The sequence below is a fragment of the Argentina silus genome (assembly GCF_951799395.1).
Source record: "Argentina silus genome assembly, chromosome: 11".
NCBI classification, from domain to species: Eukaryota; Metazoa; Chordata; class Actinopteri; order Argentiniformes; family Argentinidae; genus Argentina; species Argentina silus.
The window spans coordinates 12,478,285-12,500,464 of record NC_139665.1 but is presented as its reverse complement, the minus strand read 5'-3'; the positions used below and the strand labels follow the sequence as shown (position 1 = coordinate 12,500,464).

General features: G+C 48.5%; 2 protein-coding genes across 3 annotated transcripts in view; one reads left to right on the top strand and one right to left on the bottom strand.

The window, feature by feature from the left end:
* actn4 (actinin, alpha 4) overlaps positions 1-22,180 on the top strand; it is a 38,893-nt gene that overhangs the window by 1,984 nt on the left and 14,729 nt on the right. For both annotated transcript variants that reach the window (XM_083680980.1, XM_083680979.1), the window contains exons 2-4: positions 19,388-19,502; positions 19,974-20,093; positions 21,332-21,418. In XM_083680980.1, the coding sequence (XP_083537106.1) occupies positions 19,388-19,502; positions 19,974-20,093; positions 21,332-21,418 (322 nt within the window). The remainder of the gene's footprint in view (positions 1-19,387; positions 19,503-19,973; positions 20,094-21,331; positions 21,419-22,180) is intronic.
* fosb (FBJ murine osteosarcoma viral oncogene homolog B) overlaps positions 8,555-22,180 on the bottom strand; it is a 136,767-nt gene continuing 123,141 nt past the window's right edge. The window contains exon 6 of the transcript XR_014554522.1: positions 8,555-8,565. The gene's annotated coding sequence lies outside the window, so the exon portion shown is untranslated. The remainder of the gene's footprint in view (positions 8,566-22,180) is intronic.

Sequence of the window (22,180 nt, the reverse complement as noted above, 5' to 3'; positions counted from 1 at the left end):
GTTTTACATGAGAGTTTGATTTACGATAGGAAGGACAATTCTGTGCCACTCGGGCGAGAACGGCCCTGCAGATCGAGTTTACCCGCCCGTTCTCTCTCCCTACCTGACTCACCCATGCTACCCAGTGCTCTGACGTGCTCAGAGTGCCACAGCGAAGGTGGGCAGTGTCAATTTATTCTCTCCCCTCCCAGTTTCATGTGCTGTTCATTTGGCCGACTCAATTCTCATCGGCTGTTTTTTTGTTCCTCCAGAAGTGCCCTATGTCCGACTACAACATAATGCTCTGTGTGGATTGGGAGTGGCCGCTTTGATTCCAGTGTTAAAAGGGATTTCGGTTCCTCCTCGGTCTAACATTAGTCTCTGTGGCTGGTTGATTGGTTTGAGCAGGACTGACAGGGTGCGTGTATTCCTCTTTCTGTGGCCCGCAGAGGAACTGTTAACCCAGTTTATGCGGCCAGGCCTGGGCTACGTCTTAGGCCTGATTCTAGGCCCCCAGGGTGGTGTGTTTCCAACGGTTCCCTCGCTTTCTCACTCCACCTCAGCACGACAACCTCACGACAACACGACCGACTCTGATCTCAGATCAGCTTCCTGTTCAGAAGGCCACGCGGTGACAGGACAGAGCTGAATGGAATGTAACCCCTCTCTCCCTCTCTCTTTCTCTCCCTCGCTCCCCCTTTTCACTCACACCCCCTTTCTTTTTTTCTTTCTCTCTTTCTCCCACAGCTAGAGCATGCAAGAGGGAAACATTCCATTTGTGGCCCGTTATAGCTAGCAGGGGGAGGGGGCTTTAGGGGAGAGGGGTGTGTGTGTGTGTGGGGGGGGGGGGGGGGGGAGGCTGTCCTATTTTTTCGCCCCACTGAAAAAGAAGAGTTTTTTTGTTGCAGGATTGCAGATGTGGCCAATGTGGCACAGTGGGAACGTCCTCCAGGGCAGGCAGGCAGGCCAACAGGGAAGTTGTGTCGTGTAGGGAGCGTTTTGGCGAGGAGGGGCATCACCATACCCATCCTAGGGCCCTCTTGCTTTGAGTGGTCAGGCAGGCTGTTTGTGTGTTTCTGTGTCAAAGGCATTCTTTCCGGTCTGTTCCCCAACCCCCCCACCCCCACCCCCCATCACACACTCCTGTTTATGTGCTGTGCGTTGTAGAGGAGAGATGTCTGGGTAGAGAATGGAGCCATAACATGTCAGTGGTAATAGATGGGTTTCTTTGGGGAACACGACTGTGTTAGTTTTGATAATGATGGTGACAACCATGTTTGGCTCAAGATTCCCCCACCCCCTAAAAAAAAAAGGAATTCAGTCTGGAGTCCAAAGATTCTGCAGCTCCTCAACTTTGATCCATGTGGTTTATGTCTGTATGACTGTGTGACAGAGCCTGTATACATCAACTTTAACGTGTGTGAGTTAACTGGACCAGACCCAGTGCTTTTGGGGTCTTGCAGGCAATGCAGTTGGAGAAAGGAATGTGTGTTTAGGTGCGGTGCTGGGGAGGAGGGCTTCATTATTTTGGGGGGTGGGGGGGTGATGGTGGGGGGCGCAGAGGGAGTGGGCTTAGAGGGAAGTGAGTTTTTCCACATAGCAGTGAAATTGCTGTGGAGTTTTGCCATTGGTTGTAGGTAAACATTGTTCCGTTAAAATAAACAATGTTCCCCTTTTTGTTGCATGTTCTGCGTGAGTTAATTTGTGTGTGTGTTTGCGTGCATGCACACGCAAACGGCTGTGCATGATTTGTTTGTCCACCTCTGCAAGTATGTGCGCGTGCAAGTGTAGTGTGTGTGTCTGCGACGCAGCGAGTGTCGTGTCCTCTAAATACTTTTTGCGTTTGCGTGAAAGCCTCACCTCAGCGCTTCTCTATTCTGATTAAAAGCATCACTGTGGGCGCTTAAGCAGGCCGTATATTTGGCAGCGCTGCGTTACTTCCTCTGAGAACCATCGAGGGCCAAGCGCATCGAAGGCCCTCTCTGCTGCGGCTATTAAAAGCACACAGCAGCCTGCTACTGCACAGCTCTCGCACTTGGCCCACTTTTGGACTGTAGAGCACCCAACTCGGCTGTGACAGAAACAGATACGGAGGACGGTCCCTGTCGCACTCCACCTTCACTAGGTCAACATCTGGCCTGCTAATCCCTCCTAGCCGACTTCTGCAGCCACCGCAGTGCAGACTTTGCTGCGGAGGGCTGGTTTCCCTGACACACGTCAAGCTGAGTTGGTATGAAAATAATCCCCTCGGTCGTCATGAGAGGGGTCTGGCATTTGTTGAACCGCGGGGCTTGAGGTGTCTGAGCAGCTAGAACGCAGGGCTGGCCGGTGACGTGCTCCCCGGCCTCATCCATGCTGGAGGAGGAGGAGAGGCAATTGGATCGGAGGAGGAGAAGAGGCAATTGGATCAGAGGAGGAGGAGGAGGAGGAGATGGAGGAGGCGGCGGCAATTGGACCAGAGGCACGGAAGGAGCTGGCTCTGGTCCAGGCCGGCAGCAGGGCTTGGCTTCTGACATGAACTCAGCCTGAGCCCAGCTGTATCAGAAGGGGTGTGAGGAAAGAGGTGGTAGCAGCAGGCTCCAGCAGTAAGGCACCAGGGCTTTGCCTCTGACACAATCCCAGCCTTCTCCCTGCTGGAGAACCAGGAGCCCACTGCAGTCTGGGCAGCTGGAGCAGGACATACCGATGTCTTCCATGTGCCAGACAGACCCAAATCCAAACACAGACCCAGGGCAGTGCTGCTCTGGCTGGCCATGGGGAATTTCAAAGTTTGGAATTTCAGTTGTTACTATAGCATCCCCCTTGGGCCAATCAGTGTAATTTTGTGAAGATCTCTATAGCAAGATGCATCATTCGCCCAAGTTGTATCAAAATTGTCCTAGTGGTGTCTGCGATATTGCATGTGACATAATCCACAGTCCCCTCCCCAATTTCGTCGTGGGGGACAATTAGAAATAAAAGATATGACTTTCCAGCTATCATAACTTTGACATCCCTGATTCTGAGACCACCAACAATAAGAGTTCAACTCTAGGCCAAGTCTGCCCGCTTTATGGCTCTCCTGATGTCTTTGTGTGTGATGTCGTCATATTGCGGGGGCGACAGTATTCCTACAAGGCCACTCGTATACCTTGAGCAGAGCCTTTCCATCTGACTGATAAGGGCTTTCCGTTGGTTGGAATTGTAGTGGTCATTATGTGGAGTTTAACATCTCTGCCTCTCACAATACCTTTATGGCTCCATTTTATCTTGCAGCCATGATAAGGGAAGGCTGTGTGTGTGTGTGTGTGTGTGTGTGTGTGTGTGTGTGTGTGTGTGTGTGTGTGTGTGTGTGTGTGTGTGTGTGTGTGTGTGTGTGTGTGTGTGTGTGTGTGTGTGTGTGTGTGTGTGTGTGTGTGTGTGTGTGTGTGTGTGTGTGTGCGCTCCCCCAAAGACATCTCTGATTCCCACTTTGACATCTTGTTGTATTATTGAAGACCCTGCTAAGTGTCGACACTGTGGAAACGGGCATAGACCGCTGTAGCCTATTGGGATGTTATCCAACCCCAGGCAATGGAAAACAACAGAAAATAACCATGTACGTACTTACAGTACGCACACGCTATTCTGAACCCACAGTGGTTGCAGGACATTATTAAATATTTACAGTAGCCAACCCTATAGTCCCATGGGCCCAAGGTTTCACCCCCCTTGCTCTCACAGAGAGGACCGAGATAACCAAGTCCATGCTTTCTACGTCCTTGGTCTTTTGTTTGCGTATAATGTCTGCAGTGTATATGTTCAGACAAAAGAACACTTGTAAGAGGATTAAAGCACTGCCCACGGGAGTACTGGCTTATTTTTAGGATTTGGGCTATATATTCTTCTTTTTTTTTTTTTTTTTTGCCCAGTGGTCGGTGGATTTTTCTTCCTTACTAAGTTGGTGTGGTTTCAACAATTTCAGCTGCGCAATGTGGTCCTCGTGTGGGAGGGCCTTCTCTTTTTAGTCAGGCATTTGCAGGGGCCTTGAAATCCTCTTTTTTTGGTCAGGCATTTGCAGGGGCCTTGTTTCCAGTGAGTTGTTGCAACACAATGAGAGGCCCACAGAGAGCACAAGCAAAGATCTTTGTTCTTATTGACAAGATAGCAATGAAGCAATGCTACCAATGGGAACCGTTGTCTGCAAATGTGGAGGCAGACGCCTCCTCAATATAGCATGACGGCCTCCCTGCCCATCTCATCATCAAACACACCCTTAGTTTGGAGTAAATATACAATACAATTTGATTTGATTTCAGTGACTGCCTCCCTGCCTATCTCTTCTGCCTCTATCTCTTTCCTGCCTATATTCTGTCGAACACATCCTTTCTCTCAAATGCCCGCGTAGAGCACAGGCTGTGACTAACCTCCGGGTGCTTGGTGAGGAAGTGACTGACGGCTTCTACGATAAGTTTCTAGGGAGTAGCAGTAAAGGAAGTCACTGAGGTTTCTGTGGTGAACTGCTTCCTTATTCAGAAAATAATAGCCTTCTATACGTGTGACCCTTCCAGTGCCTTGTAAGAAGAGGCAGAGGTGGAGACATAGCTGAAGAGAAAAGCAAATAGGAAGTGTAAAGGAATTGTCTTTGGGGGAGGATTTGCCCTTGAGGTGTCCCCCAGCCAAGCCCTTTCTGTTATCAGAATGCTCAAACCGGTATACCTTCTGGCCAAAATACCTGCCACACTGGTAATACCTTCTTAAATAAATTAGCTAACTAGCTACACACCCCTAAAGCCAGGTCTTGGTGCACAACGCACACACAAACACACACACACACACACGCTCTCTCGCATGGCGGACATTATAGAGCCCTACCTTTGACATCTGGTTTTAATCCAAAACGGCAGTTGTTTTTTAGTTGTTGTTTTACTGTTTTTTTTTTTTACACCAAATCCTCTGCCATGATCCAAGTCAGCAGGTAGTTAATAACACACTAGTTTACTGGCTGCTACTGGCTGCTAGCTTCAGAAAGTAGCAGGCTAAACATTTTCCTCAGTGTCACTGATAACTTTTGCATATGCCGTTTTATTCATTTAACATGGTATATGCCATTTGGCTGACACTTTTATCCAAAGCGACTTACATTGCAGTGAGTGCATACATTGTACAGTATATATGGTCCCAGCGGGAATCAAACCCACAACCTAAGCGTTGTTAGTGCCATGCTCTACCAACTGTGCCACAGAGGACCAATAGCTCAGCTCCTATGCTTGGCGGCTGTAATGGTAAAATAACGGTACGGACAGTGTGGCAGGAGTTACACCGGTGTAAGCTTGTACGCCATATGCCACAGGTGAAACCTTCCACTTCCAACCCTACTGTTAATAACCAACTCCCAGTATCGGAATGTATGAGAAGGTATTTATGTGTAGTTTCTCTATAGGTGTGTCTGCTAAGCATCTCATTCGCTAATTCAAGTATGCTAAGTATTTCTCACAAGGTTAGCGCCTACGCTACGTAGTGGCGTGCTGCGCTGACGGAATGTTTTTCTGAGTGCTACCCTTGTAGCTGAGCTAGCATCACAACTGTGTTTTTCCCTCAATGAAATCTCAGCGGACTGGCACACACACACCTTTTGCTTCTCCTTCCTCAACAGAGCACACAACAACAAACCAGGGAAGTGCACCAGACTATCTCTCTGACAAATCGAATCAAAGCCCCCAAAGGCATTATTTAACGAGAGCAGTCAAACAAAGGGGTCTCTGTGCAGGGGTCCCAGCGGTGACTCCTCAGCAGCTGTATTAGGTTGAACCACGGTCCAGGTCCCTGGTCGCCTTGGTACCCTCCAGCATAGCCTCAGTCAGCCAGCCAGTCAGTCAGTCAGATGGGTGAACCCTCAGTGTGTTGGATGGTTGGTTTTCACCCCAGCGTCGATGGAGAACAGCAGTGTTGGTTCCCTGCTTTGTCTGTTATTGTAGGGGAATGCGTCAGCACAGATTTCAAGCTGTGCTTTATTTATTTTTTTGTTATTTTTTTAAGTGTGGTCGTCCAACTCTTGTATTTTAAAGTTTTTATTGGATAGTAGAGAAAGACAGGGAAATAAGGAGTAGAGGGTATGTCAGCAGGGCATGGGCCACCCCATGCCACCAAGCTGTGCTTTATTGTATGTTAATGCATTTTGTTTAGTTTCATGCCGGAACGGTCTTGGACCAAGCAGAGTGACCAGCACAGGCACGTGGAAGGCTCATTGTCCTGATAGGCAAACTGCCGGTCACAGCTAACTTCCTGCAAGCCATCTTTTGACGGAAGGAAATGCAATCGAAATGCTAGGTAGTTTTGTTGAACATGATGCGCCTGGTTCAAGTTGGATCGGTTCTGTTATTAAATAAGTCGAACCTGCGCAAGGCTTGAATCTTGAATCCTTGCAGTGTGGCGTGAGATGGGAAGGCTGGGGTTGCGTTGCTGAATATCATTTGCTTTTGCTCCCTAATAGAGGCATTTTGTGATCCGTGTCGATCAGATCTGTGTTGATGACTGGTCATTGAGATTATGATTTGTTTCCGTGTGTGTGTGTGTGTGTGTGTGTGTGTGTGTCAGACAGACTTAGGGCCGTGAGTCATAAAGTACTGGGTGCGCTGAGGAATGTCAGTCGGGGGTGGAGGGTGGGGGTGGAGGGTCAAACTGAACAGGAAACACAGAGGAACAAACAGCACGCTACTGCAGTGGCTGGACCATCCCAGGTCATTTACGTCGCCGGGCCGCCTCACTTCCTCCCCCTCCCCCAACCTTAATGACACTAAGGGCGTCATTAACTTACCAAACTGGATGGGGATGGGCCACATAGACACACAGGTCTCTCACACAGACACACTGACACAGGGGGACACACACCTGATGAGGTTGCTGCTTAACAGACCTTTGGGTTGACCGAGGGCCCTTGCCTGAGAGGATGACGACTGCTTCTCCTGAGGCAGGAAGTGCGGTGCTGTTTGCACAGCCATGCCCCCAGCAGCAACACAGCAGATCTGCCCTCCCTGGCGTCTGCTGCTGCTGCTGCCGTTCTTTTTCTGCTGGCTCATTGGAAGGAGCTGGTAGTCGTGTTTTGCATTCCTTCACTTTTGAACAAACAAACACCACACAGGATGCTAATGTTCTGAGCGGATATGGGCGTTACCGTTTTTTTTAAAAGATCCATTTTTGGAACAAACGTCTCTGTCTTGAGAAAGAGGTGTGGTTTTTATCAGGTGCTTTCAAAGAAAGAAAAAAAAAAAAAGCCTTGTGGGTTGTGTGTGTGTTCATTTCTGGGGGGGGGGTGCACCTTGTAAGCTGTTACATCATCGCCATGGTGACAAGCCGTTAAATGCGTTGCCTTATAAGGCAAAGAGAGTGAGAGGCAGGGAGCAACAGGAAGAGGCAGTTAATGTGACAATACTGTCTGCTGGGCCGGCCTGACTTACTTGTTTGGTCACATTGTCTCAGTCTCTCGCTCTCTCTCTTGCTCTCTCTCTCTCTTTGATTTGGTTCCTCCCATACATGAACCTTCTCCATTTCATTCCTGGCCATCTACTTCCCCCCTCTCTCTCACATCCTTAACCTCACTCACTCGTTCAGATAACAGGGCTCATGTCCGAGTTAGTGATTACAAAAAAGAAATGCTTTTGTTAAAAATGTATTGCTGCATGCTCATTTGTCAGTGTCTGCGTCAGAAGAAGGCTTATAGTAGTCTTGGTCTTACGGAGTATTGAAGTATGTTTAAAACATTGTTTGTCTCGGTGAGGCCCCAGTCATCAATACTAGAGAGATGTGTGTAATGTTAGTGTCTGGTTTAGAGATCTGGTTTAGAGTCCCATTGAGTGTGTGACAGATTTAAAGCAGATGAGTTTCAGAGCTACACACACTCCTGTAGCGGTGGGAATGCCAGGAATGAGGACTCATACAACAGAAATGTCTCTGTGTCTCTCTCCCCACCACCACCATCACCACGGCTGTGAAACCAGACTCAAGGATGACCTAAGCCATGTTCAGCTGGGCCCGGTTCAATGCATCATTGAAACACTCAATAATGGTGTTTTACAGTACATCAAAGAGTATTGAGTCAGTCATTCACAATAATCATGAAGGAATAGGCTTTTCACATCTGCGTTTCTTCCATTTCAGGAGGGTGGTTGTTAGAGCTGAGTTGAGCAAATGTACAGCATACCTTGCTGTCTAACCGTATTGCACATTTCAGAACCTCTTGCCTTTGAGCTTTCTTGGGCAGCAGCAAGAGCACCATCAAGGGCACGGTAACCTGTTAAAAAATGCGCTGTCGTCTGCCCACAGAGTGTGGAATGTTGGCATGTAGGCGTCAAGTAGCCCAGATGGTTCCAGTTGTACTGTTGATTCTTCTATTCTTACGATGGTCACAGACTCTGCAACTGCGATCGGAGTACTCTTTGCAGACAACTTTCGCGGTATATCCGTGGTCCATAGCTTGTCGCTGCATATAAACTAGATAAAACCACTTTTTCGGTTGCAGAGTGCCTACAATGATGATAAATTGGAACTACAACTTTGGCCAATATGGCCGCCAAGAAAGTGCTTGACTCAGGTTTAGGATTGGCATCGCTTGCGATTTCCAAAATTTCTCTGGTGGCCATTTTGTAGTTTTTTTCAAGGGTCATTCCATGTCAAATCAACAAGCCATTACTTGTCAGCCATAGAGAACTGATATTCCATATTGGCTGATAAAATCTTCTAAAGGAGGGGATTGGGAGGCTTCATGCGTGACTCATTATCATGTAGGACTTTGGTCCAAATCGGATTTGGGGTTTGGATTCTATGTAATATGATATGAATCCCTCAAAATGAAAACGGCCAAGTTGGGTACAGTCAATTTGCTTATTTCTCAGGGATGAAACTAGATTTCTACAAAATATTGATGCACGAATACTTATCTTCTCTGTTTCTAACAACAAAAACTATTTCAGAACAATATGAGGTGGTGCGTTTCTAAATCCGCTTTTGTCCGTTCATTTGACACGGAATGACCCTCAGGCAAATCTATGGCCATCTTTGAAGCTTTCCACTGCTTGCTCTGTTGTTTTCAGCCTTTGATTTGCTACTTTTCCTGTAGCATACTAAAAATAATGAAAACATAAGTAGAACGTGTTGCTTGCTGTGTGTTGCTTGCTGTGTGAACTTTCCAAATGAGGAAAGTTGAACTCCTGAGCTGTAGTCAAAGGTTCACTCACAGGCCGTTTCACACGGGCGGTTGAGAACTTGCTGATCACGACAACAGTGGCCTTTTTAATGTGTTTGTGGTTTCAATATGCTCAAGAGTTTGTAAAGTAGCTTCCCCTTTCAATGGCCAAATGTCAGCTGCTGGAGTTGGCCTGCTTATGTTTTTTGTTTTTTAAATTATTATTCCACACCTTTTCAGTACACCTGCATTTCTCGCAAACGCAGTCTGTGGAAAGACATGTCACCATCATGGGTTAATTCAAAACAAACCCAACACCCACTTTGTTCTGTTTCTTTTAGATTTAGCATACTTGATTCACAGCTTTATTGTCCATAAAAAACACACAACAAGATGGACGTTTCGACCTGATCAAGTCGAGTGCTGGCCTTATTTAGAATTTTGACTCTGGGATTTACTCTTGGTTGAGAGCACGCTTTTTTAATGCTATTTATACAGTTCCTCATTCATCATCATGGTAGTCAGTTGTTCCATTGGTACAGCTCTCAGTCATCGCTTACTCATACAAACGGCAGCAGATAGACAGACAGGGCGGGTTGGGCCATACCAAAACCATGCCCAGGCGGGGTGGGCCATACCAAGACCATTCCCAAGCGGGAGGGACTGTTTAGATGACTCGCCTCCCACCCCACATCCTCCCTGTTGGTTCGGTAAGAATAGACTCAGACGGAGGCCCTATCCAGGACCTACCCTTAGCACCCACTCCCAAGTCACTTCAAGTGTAGATCTGAAAAGGTTGGATAGGTAGCTCATATTACGCTTGTGATTTTCCAATTGGAATCTTCGCCCACCATCTTGCTTGTCATGGGGTTGGACGTGCCAGGAATTGTCTTTGGATGTGGTCAGAGATGTTCCCACTTCACACAGATCCATTCACACATCCCGCGGGCAATAGATGATGCAATGAGCTCATAAAAAAGACTACAGAAAGGGTTAATAAACATGTCTGCCAATTCCCTCTCACTGGGCTGCCAGAAAGCCAGATTGTGACTAACTATGGGAGCCATGTAATGACATCAGCTTGTTTTGTGATTGGCTGAACTGCTGCTTTGTTATCAAAGGTCAAAGAAAAAGTAGCGAAAAAGCTTCTGGAAAGAAAATAAACCTCCTCAGTGGTGGCTGAAATCTGGAATATGTAACTCACACAAAGGTCTCACAGCAGCCCGAGCTAACTCGGTGAAGGTCATTTCATGCTGTTGTATCAAGCTGTTTCTATCGCTGTGTCTCATTAATCAAGTATAGTGTTGATACTTGGTGTTTGTATTTCAGACTTTTTCATCACCAAAAGTGTAAACGCACAGTCAGACGTAGCGTTCTTTGCTGAAATCGTGCTCTCTCAGTATTTGTGTGTGCCATGTCTAGATTGGTCCTATAGAAGTCTCCCTCCATTGTGTAGGATTCAATGGCTCTGTTTTCCAGGCGTTGGCCTCGAACTGGAAAGCATCTGAAAAGGGATCCTTATCTCATGTTTGAAGCCACAATGCCATTTAAAGAATCAGGGTAAGGGACAATAGTTGTGTGAGCATGCCTCCTGTGTAAGGAGGGGGCAGGGGGGGCTTGGAACGGAAGCAAATATCACTTTATTACATTTTCCAGTTATGTTCCTACCCTCTTGTCATGCCTCTTGCATTTAACATGTGACTCTTTCAACAGTATCTCTCCATCTGAACCGGGGGTACATGTGTATATCAATGCCATTTAGCTGACGCTTTTATCCAAAGCGACTGACATTGCAGTGAGTGCGTGTTTCAGTATATATGGTCCCAGCTGGAATCAAACCCACAACCTAAGCGCTGTTAGCGCCATGCTCTACCAACTGAGCCACAGAGGGCGGCCACATGTATAACACAACACTATAACAGTATAGTGTATAACAGTATAGTATCAGTATAAGGCTTGTCTACAGTGGCTTATATATCCCATGTATTTCTAGGTATGTCCTAACTGGGTCTGGAATGCGAGTTGGAGCCAAGAGGTTTGGAATGGGGAAAGGCCCTGTGCCAGAAGTACGTGGCCCGGTCTGCAGTATTTAGTCTGCGCTCTCATCTGCTTTCCTGACCGGCCCAGTTTGTTTACATTTGTAATTTTCTCTGAAAGTGATCGGGACCCCTTGAATGCTCAGAGGATTCCTCCTCTTGGCAAAATATGTTGGGCCTTGTGAGGCGTGGCTCTTTGTCTGTCCGCAGTCTTGCTAGACGATACTTTCAAAAAGAGGGGGAACCGCCTTTTCAAAACTAGGCTGCTTCGTGTTGACGTGCAGTCTACTGTTGATGCTCTGTGTGAGTAGGCCGTTGACTGATATACAGCAGTTTAAAGGTTGTAAAACTTTACCTCCTGAGCAAACATGACGATTCTATCTTTACTGTAAGACGGTGAGCTCAGCTGTGACACGTTTAAGGGACCTTCAAACATGGAAAAAAGTGATTCGCATCAGTCCACTACAGTCCCCCCAATGTGGCCTTGTGGACTGTGGAAAAGATGGTGTATAGTCCCGGACCATAGTGGACTGTGTACATGTTCACTCCTGCTGTCACTTATTGTAACCGGAAGACAAAATAAAGATAATTCTGAAAAAAAAGGCCACTGAAATGATGCAACTGATTGATTGGTAGATGTGGTGTTTATAGATAACTGATAACTACGACAATGATTAATCTCACTGTTGTACACACGCCTTTATGGATGCAGAGGATGGACATCCCCCCCATTTCTTAACCCCATTTCCCGTCCCATGGTTCTAAGACAGGAAGTTGATTTGCTGAGTTGAGGTGTGAAAGAGAGAAGCGTAGAGCCTTCAGGTTCACATCGCATGACTGCCAACAGCAGAAATGTTCTAGATAGCCTTTTTCACTCTAGCTAACCCCCCACTCCCCAAATACAGTTATGGGAGGTCCCTCAAAAAACGAACTATTCCACTCATCCTTTTTCCTCCTCCCCCTGGCCCTATCGCTCTGCCGCATCTCTGAAAGACGTCATACCCAAATTGCTGCTCCTGAGTTTGATCTACGAGGGAGAGGAAGGACATATTTGGCATTCCTCACATCTCGATCGTGCTAAATTGAGACACCAGTCATTCCTCGAGCTGCCTCTCTTTGCCCTCCAAAACACACACCAACTCTCCCTCCCTCTGTACCCTCTTTCACTCCTCATACCTCCTTCCCTCCCACTCCCCTATCCTCCCCCCATACACCCCTCCCTTCCTGGTCGAAAGGATCTAGGGCCCAGATCAAAGGTGGTGTGCACATCTGGGAGATTCCCTCTCGTGGTCACGGCCGGAGCCTGAGCCTCTCATTAAACACTCTCTTATCCTCTTCTAATGGATGGATGGATGGAGGGGAGGGGAGGAAGGGAGGTAGGTAGGTAGAGAAGCCATATTGGTGGAGCTGCAGCAGCAGCATTAGCCAGGGGGCTGTGTCAGCTGAGCTGCCCATGGCCTACATACTTCAGCAGCCATGCCCCAGGCTTCAGCCGGATGATACCGGGCCAGTTCAACTCGATGTGACTGGACTATCTCTCTACTTTCATCCTTTTAAGGAGAGCGGCTGAGCTCCTTTTACCCCTTGTTTGGCCCTACTACTCTAGAACCTAGTTGCTGGAAGTAACTTAGTTACTATCTGGGTGTAATAGCTTGCGGCGAGTTTTCTTTTTCTTTTTTCTTTTTCATCTGTAAGGTGGATACGTTTATAATTTCTTGGACCGCGACTACTTTACACAACATTTAGGCCCAGGCCTAATTTAGCAGCTGTCTGCATGTTGCAAGAGACCATGTCAACAGTGACGATTGGACAACATTCACACAACTCGTGTTGAAAAAATGAGATGACAGAAGTGACTTCCTGCAAAACTTGCGTAAAATTTACAGCCCCGGGACTCTAAAGAGACCGATCGCAGCATCCTGTTTCTACAGCGCGCCGGCTGTAACAGGATCTGCTGGGAGGGAGGTCACTGAAAGGGTTAACTGAGCAGAGCACCCCTCTGTGAAACCCGACTCCTCAGGCCCTCTCACAAAGACAGGAAGCCACATAAATAAATCAACAAATAAACTCAACCTCCCTCCCTCCCTCCCCTGGAAGCTTCTACAAAGTCAAAAATATGCCCCCCCCCCTTATTTACCCCTACCAAGCCTTTCTTTCTCTGAGGTAGGATGCTTCAAAAGAAAGCCCAGTGGCTTGTGTAACTGAGGTAGTTTGTAAGGCTGGGTGATGTAGGCTACACATGGAGGGTTGAAAACCATGTGGCAACCTTGCATTCTGAGTCTATCATTATTGCAGTTTCAAAAAAGAAGGAGAATTGATAATTCTAACTCCAGTGCCCTTGCCCTGCCCTTGTAGTTTGGTGATCCATGTGCTTGTGATGAGTAACCTTGCCTGACACCTATATAATGCCATTTACCTGACGCTTTTATCCTAAGCGACTTAGATTGCAGTGAGTGCATACATTTTCAGTATATATGGACCCACCGGGAATCGAACCCATGACTTAACCATTTGTTAGCGCCATGCTCTACCAATTGAGCCCCAGAGGACCCTTGGCTTGGCTTAAGCTCGGGGGGGTAAACACAGTCTTGTGCTTCGCAGGACATCCATAACCTCTGGCCTTTGAGCTCAGTCCCTAGCCAAACTCAGGCATGAAGTAACGGGTACCCCGTCTACAGTCTGAGGAAACGGCTCCTCTGGTCGCGTTGAAACCGAGCCGGTGGACTAAACCAGGACTAGTCTCCATTGTACGGGACTTGACCAAACGTTTCTTATGTTAAAATAAGGTACGATCGAACGATTTAGATTTGATTCATAGCCTCCTCTGCACCATGGATGGGCAACACCGAGACACTTCCTAGAGGTGTCCGATGTCCATTCATCAGCCTAACATGAGAGGTCCTGTGTGTGGACCGATCACATTAGCAGGCTCCTCTGTGCTCACGTTACCTCGATGTATCATCCTCACACTTTTTACTTAGAGTCTCAGTCACATATCCCCTTCTTTGGGCGCTTCGTGGCGTAGCACACTAATGCGCATGCCACATAATCGCAAGGTTCCTGGTTCGATTCCGACCCTCGACACGTCTTGCATGTCATCCCTCCCCTCTCTCTCCCATCCTTCCTGTCATTCTCTACTGTCTCTATCTCAATAAAGCAGAAATGCCCTAAAAACATATTTGTGAAAAAACATATCCCCTTCTTTGTACAGTGGTGCTCAGTTGGTAGAGCATGGCGCCAACAATGCTTAGGTTGTGGGTTCGATTCCCACTGGGACCATATATACTGAAAAAGGATATGCACTCACTGCAATGTAAGTCGCTTTGGATAAAAGCGTTGGCTAAATGGCATTATATAGGACTGCTTTGAACTGTTGATTTTAAGTCATGTCATTTAGGCATGCTTGGAATACATAACGGTTCTTCTCTCAGGTTGTTTTAAACAGTAGGCCTACATGGGTGATTTGTATACAGATGGGTCATGATTAATGTTTCTTAGTGTCTACTCGGCTGAAAGTGTCTTCAGACGATCCTCTTAAGTGGTGGCCTGTCGTGTGTGTGTGTGTGTTAATGAGCACCTGTCCAGACCTGACAGGCTAATGAGCACAGAGCAACCTCGCCACCAGGGCATGCTCCTCTCTCTCTCCACCCCCCCCCCCCCCCCCCTCTCTTCTACACGTTTCCTCATCTTCCCCCCTCTTCTACTCTTCTCTGTAACAGAAGGGCCTCCTGAAGCACCCAATACCACACAGAGAACACTCAACCATTAACTCTGAGTCAACCCAAATGTAGCCTGTGGATGGAAACAGTCGCGTATGTGTAAATGATTGGCGGTACACCAGTGCGCTAACATCGTTAGCATTCAGACAGAAATAGAGTTGGTGATGAATAGTGAAACAGGTCGGCGACCTGGTAGTTTCTCATCCTGTCCTGCAGTGTCTCTCTCTCTCTCTCTCTCTCTCTCCCCCTCTCTCTCCCCCCTCCACCCCACAGAGTCTGTCAGACACAGCCTGTTTTTAACGGCTGTTGGGCTGTCAGAAGTGGGCGGCCTGTTAATGTTCAAAAAGGAATTATTGCATTGGTAGTTCGCACAGGTTATCGTCCATCAGATATCACATTACAGACTTCAGACTAAATAAGATGTAAGTCCTTCGTCGATGGTTCTCCGTGAAGCCAGCAGACCTCCCAAGGTTACCGACTCTCCAATAGCGTTGGACGTCTTCATCGCTGACTTGGAGCGTGTGTGCGTTCTGTAGTCCTACGGTGGTAGAGTCGGCCTCTACATCTGGAGAGGTGCTGATGTTGTCAAAACAGCTGTTTATTCATTCAGCTGGATCCTGCCCCTTTCTCTCTCTCCTTCTCCCTCTTTCTCCTCTCTCTTTCTTTCTCTCTCTCCTCTCTCTCTCACATCTGCTCTTTAGTTCACTATTCCTCCACCTCAGTTCAACTGCTAGCCTAGTCCATACCCTCCCCAACCCCCTCATCCAACACACACACACACACCACACATTCTCTCTCACACCATGTGTTCTCACACGCACACACACACACCCCACGCATTCTCTCTCTCTCTCTCTCACACACACACACACACACCACGTATTCTCACACACACACACACACCACGCATCCCAGTGCTCTGTGTCCTCTGGTTGTGCTGATGTCCTATTCCCCCATCCCAGTCAGAGAGCTGTGGGGGTGGTGTCAGAGCTGTGGGGGTGGTGGTGTCAGAGCTGTGGGGGTGGTGTTAGGTGGGAGTGAGACACCTGGACAGCCCTACCTGATGATGACACAGCTCCCCCAGGAAGTGGATCATGTTCGTGTCTGGGAGGCCGGCAGGCCTCTGTTCACTCTCTGATTGGGTTTAGGATTCTAGACCAGAACTCTCACAGCCACTCTCAAATGCAGCACTGGAGTAGAATAGGGTATGCTGGTTTTTTTGGTGTTTGTGTCTAATTTCTGTTGGAGTGCTAAAGGATAACCGTTTCCTCTGGTCTGTGTGTGTGTGTGTGTATGCATGCGTCTGTGTGCGCTAGAAAATGCAATTTAAAGTCGACAGAAAAGTTGTGTGTGTGGAGGGCACAATGTGTTACCTGTTCCAGTGTGTTTGAACAGAGTCAGTATTATGCGGGTGGCTGGGAGACAATGGGCATGGTGCAGACCCTAGTGTCCCCAGACACAGGCCGGCTAATTGGCGAGTTTCCTCTAAGAATAGGTGGCGTTGTGTGTGTGTGTGTGTGTGTGTGTGTGTGTGTGTGTTGGGCCTGCCAGCCCTCCTTCCAACACCAAATACTATACTCACTTAGTGGGTAACACACTCACACACTTTAGTCCTTATCCATGTCCCACCCCCCTCCCCCCTCTCAGTCGTTGTCCCCCAGGCCTGTGTTGTTCAGGTGCAGCCCCCCCCCCCTCCCACACACACACACACACACCTCCCTATTGTGGTCTGGATGCTCTCTGAGCTCAGCTCTGCATGTCTCTGCCTGCCTTGTCCTCAGCTGGGAGAGGGTGACCGACCGTGAGAACGACTGATCAAGTGAGGTGTGTGTGTGTGTGTGTGTGTGTGTGTGTGTGTGTGTGTGTGTGTGTGAGTGTGTGAGCGTGAGATCTGAATATGACTGTTGGGGAGAATGCATCGCTCTGACAGTAAGTTAATGTGACTGTAAATGTGATGAATAGCAGGCCACACACCCACACACGCACACACAGACACACACACTCTCTCTCTCACACAGAAACACACACACACAAACTCAAACCACCCACCCACCCCATGACATGTAGAGAATTTGGTTGTGAAGTTACATTGTGTGTGAGCTGTGCTGATTTTTCTTTTTCAGCCACACCCTTACCTGTTTGTCTGTGTCAGATGTGCGTAGTCAAGTGTGTGTGTGTGTGTGAGGTCTAAGACATGGGTGTGTAGGTGTGCAGGTGCTTAGTTCCTCCGTCTATCTGGCATTCCTTGACGGGGAGTGGAGCTAGCCTTGTTGTCAGCAGAAATACTTGATTTTGTCTCCTTGTCTCCTATACCGGGGTAATCTATCCACGTGACCTTTGACCCAGTGAAGCTTAGGCCCAGTCAAAGGTCAAGGGTTTGCTTCTGCTTTGATCAAACGGGGACTCATTTTTATTTCTGTAACCCCTTTCAAGACTACTAGCTGTGCTTGTTTTGAGTTGGCCTGGAACCAATGGAATCGTCCCAATAGTGCAAACCCCGCCCACCCCGCGCTCTAGGCAGGCTCGAGCAAGCGCTCAAAGTAGTTGAAGGTGTTTTAAATACTCGTCAACCCAGGTCTGGCTTTGACTAGAAAAAACAACATGACGCACAGCAGCTAGAACACAGAAGTATTTATTTATGTGTTATTGTAAACTGTGTGTATGCAGGGCTCCCTTGTAAAAGAGACCTTGGTCTCAATGGGACTCCCTGCTAAAATAAAGGTTAAATAAAATAAATAAATAAAATACAAGTAGCTATATCCATGCCATGACCGCTAGCGAAAAGCTCAATTAGCCTCAGTTTCAGCCTCAGCCTCAGTTTCAGCCTCAGCCTCACCTCTTAGCCGGCCACAGACCCGTCCTCTCTCCCCCTGCTCAGGTGATCGTTTGTGGACGGATCAGAGCAGAGATCCCAGTAATCCACTTGATCTGTGTTCACTAACTAACACCTGCTCTGAACGCTAGTGATTCCCCCCCATAGTCCTCCAGGCTAGGCACAATGTCATCTAGTCTCTAGTGGAAGGGACACACTCCTCTCGTGACCCGGGGTGACATCATCGTCCTTCGCCACTGCGAGAGGAGAGGACACGGTGGCCCCTGAAGTGACGCCACTCAACGTCCGATCAACTGCCGCTGTCTCTGCTCTGTTAGCCCCGGCGCTACACTACACACAGTGTGGGAGCATTGTTTAGAAGGCCTGGTTGTTTGTGTGACAGCTATCCCCCCCTTCCCTGCCTCCACCCCACCCCACCCCACCCCACCCCTGCCTCTCCCCTGTCCCCTCCGGGTCTCTGTCCCGGCCAGAGCAGAGGGTGAGGTGGGGAGAGGGAGGGAGGGAGGGAAGGAGGGAGGGTTGGGGGTTGAAGGGACTCATTATACATGAAGTTCAATGGATCCTTTGTGCACACACACACACACACAGTGGAACTGGGGGGGGGGGAGCAGGACCAGGTCCCCAGCACCCTGTCATAATGTTTTCATAACGCAACACACATCGTAACACACTTCCCCTGGGAGGTAGAGTGGTGAGGAGCGGGGGGGGGGGGGGGGGCAGGGGAGGAGGCTGCTCTGACTGAACAAGCACAGTTTGGGAAACTTCCCTAGGTGGGGAACGAGGGATGAGACAGAGGGGGGAGAAAATGGGCGTGTTCCAGGCCACCTGACAGATCTCACGACGCCCAGATAATGGAGGGGTGTCGACAAATGTTTGCTCTCAGACTGGATGAGAGCCGGCAGAGGGTTGGAGCTCTGAGACCGACACACTGGGGGGTTTACTTGTATTGTGGTGTGTTATTAAATCATGTAAAACAACACAGTATACACACACACACACACACACTACATTTGTATTACAGTTGCAACAGGAAGTATTATGACATGATGTGCATTGGCTAGCCTTCTCGAAAAGGCTTTAGCTTGGTTGCCGTTGTATTTGTTCTTACAAGGACAATAAGCTTGAAGAAGAAAACATTTCCACTCCACAACTGAGTGGTCTGTGCTGCAAGTTTTCAAAATACGCTGATTCAAAACACATGTTTCGAATGTGTGTCACTTAAAGCAATGCTTTTAGTCTGGGTACATCAACGTGTTATCTCCTACATCAGCGACAGCCCTTCCATTCTGGCCAATCACAGTTTCCTAACGCTGTTGACCAGTTGGTTGCCCTTGTCCTGCTTCTTGTCCTCTCTTTTTGTTCATTTTAACTCTTCTGGTTCCCTTTGCTTCTCCACATTCGCGATCTAGAACTTTCGCGTTTTCACGATGCCTTTTTGTGTCGTACAACCCTTTTTATTAAGACACAAATCCATGTCGTCTGAAGAGGTCACTGACAGAGTACCTCTGTGAAAGATTTTTTTCTATTTTTGAAACTCAGAGAATCAAAAAGGGTCTGACCACTGCTTTGAGGAGCTCGCTGATCGAGGCGAGAGGAACTGTAACCGCTTCCTGTCTGTATTTGTTCCTGTGCTGCTGTTTTGGCCTCTCTCTGACCTCACTTCCTGTGTGTGTTTTTGCAGACGTTCACGGCCTGGTGCAACTCCCACCTGAGGAAAGCCGGCACGCAGATCGAGAACATTGAGGAGGACTTCAGGGATGGCCTCAAACTCATGCTCCTCCTGGAGGTCATCTCAGGTAAGGGCGGTGCATCACCATGCCATCTGGATAGTTCAGGCCCATTGATTTATCCCATCCAGATGTTAGGCTCATCTACTTTCCTGCACTGATCCCAAGTCGAGGTGCACTTGATTTTGACTTTTTCTGTAACCGTGTCAATGGTCCCATCGTACCAGGCAAAACAAGCCGAGTGAAGTGCAAGTATTGGAAAGAGATTTAGACACATGAATGTGACTTTGGTCACGTTAGCTTGTAGGGATACAGGGCTTTGTAAAGGATGCTGTTTGTCTGTCTGTCTGTCTGTCTGAGGGGCAGCCATGTTTTGTTTTAATATCGATGCTGTGACTTTAACTGGAGCTGTGCCTGCCTGTCATTTTGCTGATCCAGTGGAAAGAGCTGTTTTTGTCACAGGAGTCTCTGGGCTCACTGCGTTTTGTTTGTCTCTGTGTGTGTGTGCGTGTGCGTGCGTGTGTGTGTGTGTGTCCACAGGGGAACGGTTACCTAAGCCCGAGAGAGGCAAGATGAGGGTCCACAAGATCAACAACGTCAACAAAGCGCTGGCCTATATCGCTGGCAAGGGGGTCAAACTGGTGTCCATCGGCGCAGAGGGTCAGTTTACCACACACACACACACACACACACACACACACACACTGAGTTGACAAACACTCAAGGTTCACATCTTGCCAATCCATCTCCCACACAGGAAGGAAGGCATTTAGGGAGTAAGCTGTGCAGGGGGCGGGGAGGGGGGGCACGAGGTCCTTCAGTAGGCCAGTAAATCAGAAGGAGAAATGACTGTCTGCCCGACCCTGACGGCGTCACAATGACCTTTCTGCTCCCCACTAACATGACAAACTGCCTCGCCAGCCTCCACCTCTCATTCCTACCGCATGACACAGCCCAGCGTGCGTACACGCGCACCCACACACACACGTACTCTCTCTCACACACACACGTACTCTCTCTCACACACACACATACTCTCCCTCTCTCACACACACACACACACACACACGTACTCTCTCATACACGTTCTCTCTCTCTCTCACACACACACGTACTCTCTCATACACACACACACGTACTCTCTCATACACACACACACACGTACTCTCTCATACACTTCTCTCTCTCTCACACACACACACACACACACACACACATACTCTCTCTCTCACACACACATCAGCTCAGCCATGGGGATTCAGAGAGAGCAGAAGACGGAGGGTGGGTGGGGCCTGCCCCACAAGACACTTGTTTAGATCTGAAAAGATTGGCTGTATCTTCCACCATCTTGCTTATACCTATCAAACCATTCAGATCTTCAGAGGGGACTGTGGAGATGGGGCCAAGGACAGAGAGTAGTTGAGGGAACAGAGGGAGAGGTGGAGGGCCAGGAAGGAAGAGAGACCGATGGACAGCCTGAAAGATGACGTCTCTGTGAGGTTCACAGAGCGACCGAAGGAGAGAGAAGATCGCTCCTTATCTCACTGAAACCATTCGCGGAATTTGGGACATTCTCAGATGTATTTCTGATACGTGACACATTATTAGGACCGTGTGTGTATTTACGATGTTTTAGGTTACCAGACTGCCAGAGATGGCCAACTACAGTCCTGTATATCTGATCACGGAATTATGGTCAATGAAAATCAATAGCGTGTTCACAAAACCGATCCCATCAGGGTTTTTTTTTTTCAGAGGATTTCCCCAGAAACTTGCTGTTCTTGTCGTTAGAAGTTGACTCCTCACACGACCGGAAGAGTGCCAATGTAACGTATGATAATGGTCATGTTTGCGATGAATGATGATGTATATTTATGAGTACCGTTTACCTCGTTTAGAAATCGTGGACGGCAACGCCAAGATGACCCTGGGTATGATCTGGACCATCATCCTCCGCTTCGCCATCCAGGACATCTCTGTGGAGGGTGAGTGTGCTGTCCCCCTCTCCCCCTCCTCCCCCTCCCTCCCCCCTCTTCTCTGTCAGGGTCGTCAGCCTGATGCTACTGTCCTTAGAGCTGTAACCTCCGGAACTCACCCCGCGTTCTTATGCTCCTTATAGAGCAGGTATTTCACCGCACGCACATGTATACACACAAACATACACACACACACACGCATGCACGCACATGTATACGCACACACACACACACATGCAATCACATGTATGCATGCACGCACGCACACATGCAATCACATGTATGCATGCACGCACGCACACATGTATACACACACACACACGCACATTCCACAGGGAAGTGGCCTGGAAGTAACTGGGCCCCACTCAGATACAACCCACTGACCCACCCCACCCCCCACGTCCACGCCTGGTCTCGGTGGCCTAGCTGCACTTGAATAAGACGGACAGTGGCAGCAGAGAACATTAGCCTCGGCCTCCCTGAGGGTCCAGGGATGCATTCATCTGTGCTAAGGTCCCACCAGAGCATCTGAGACCAGACTAGGTCTGCGGCCCAGGGCAGGAGCATTAAGGCAGGTACGGGACTTGTTGTTCCAAACAAAAGCCTGCACCCACATCGGCACCCCCACATTGGCCCACTTAAGGAAAAGAATGTCCCCCAATTGAGACTGGACCCCAGGCTAAGACTCTGTCCTCGTATCTCCAAGGAAAAAACGTCACAGAAGGTCTTTGTTACTGGAGAACCCCCCCCCCCCCCCCCAGTATTCAATCC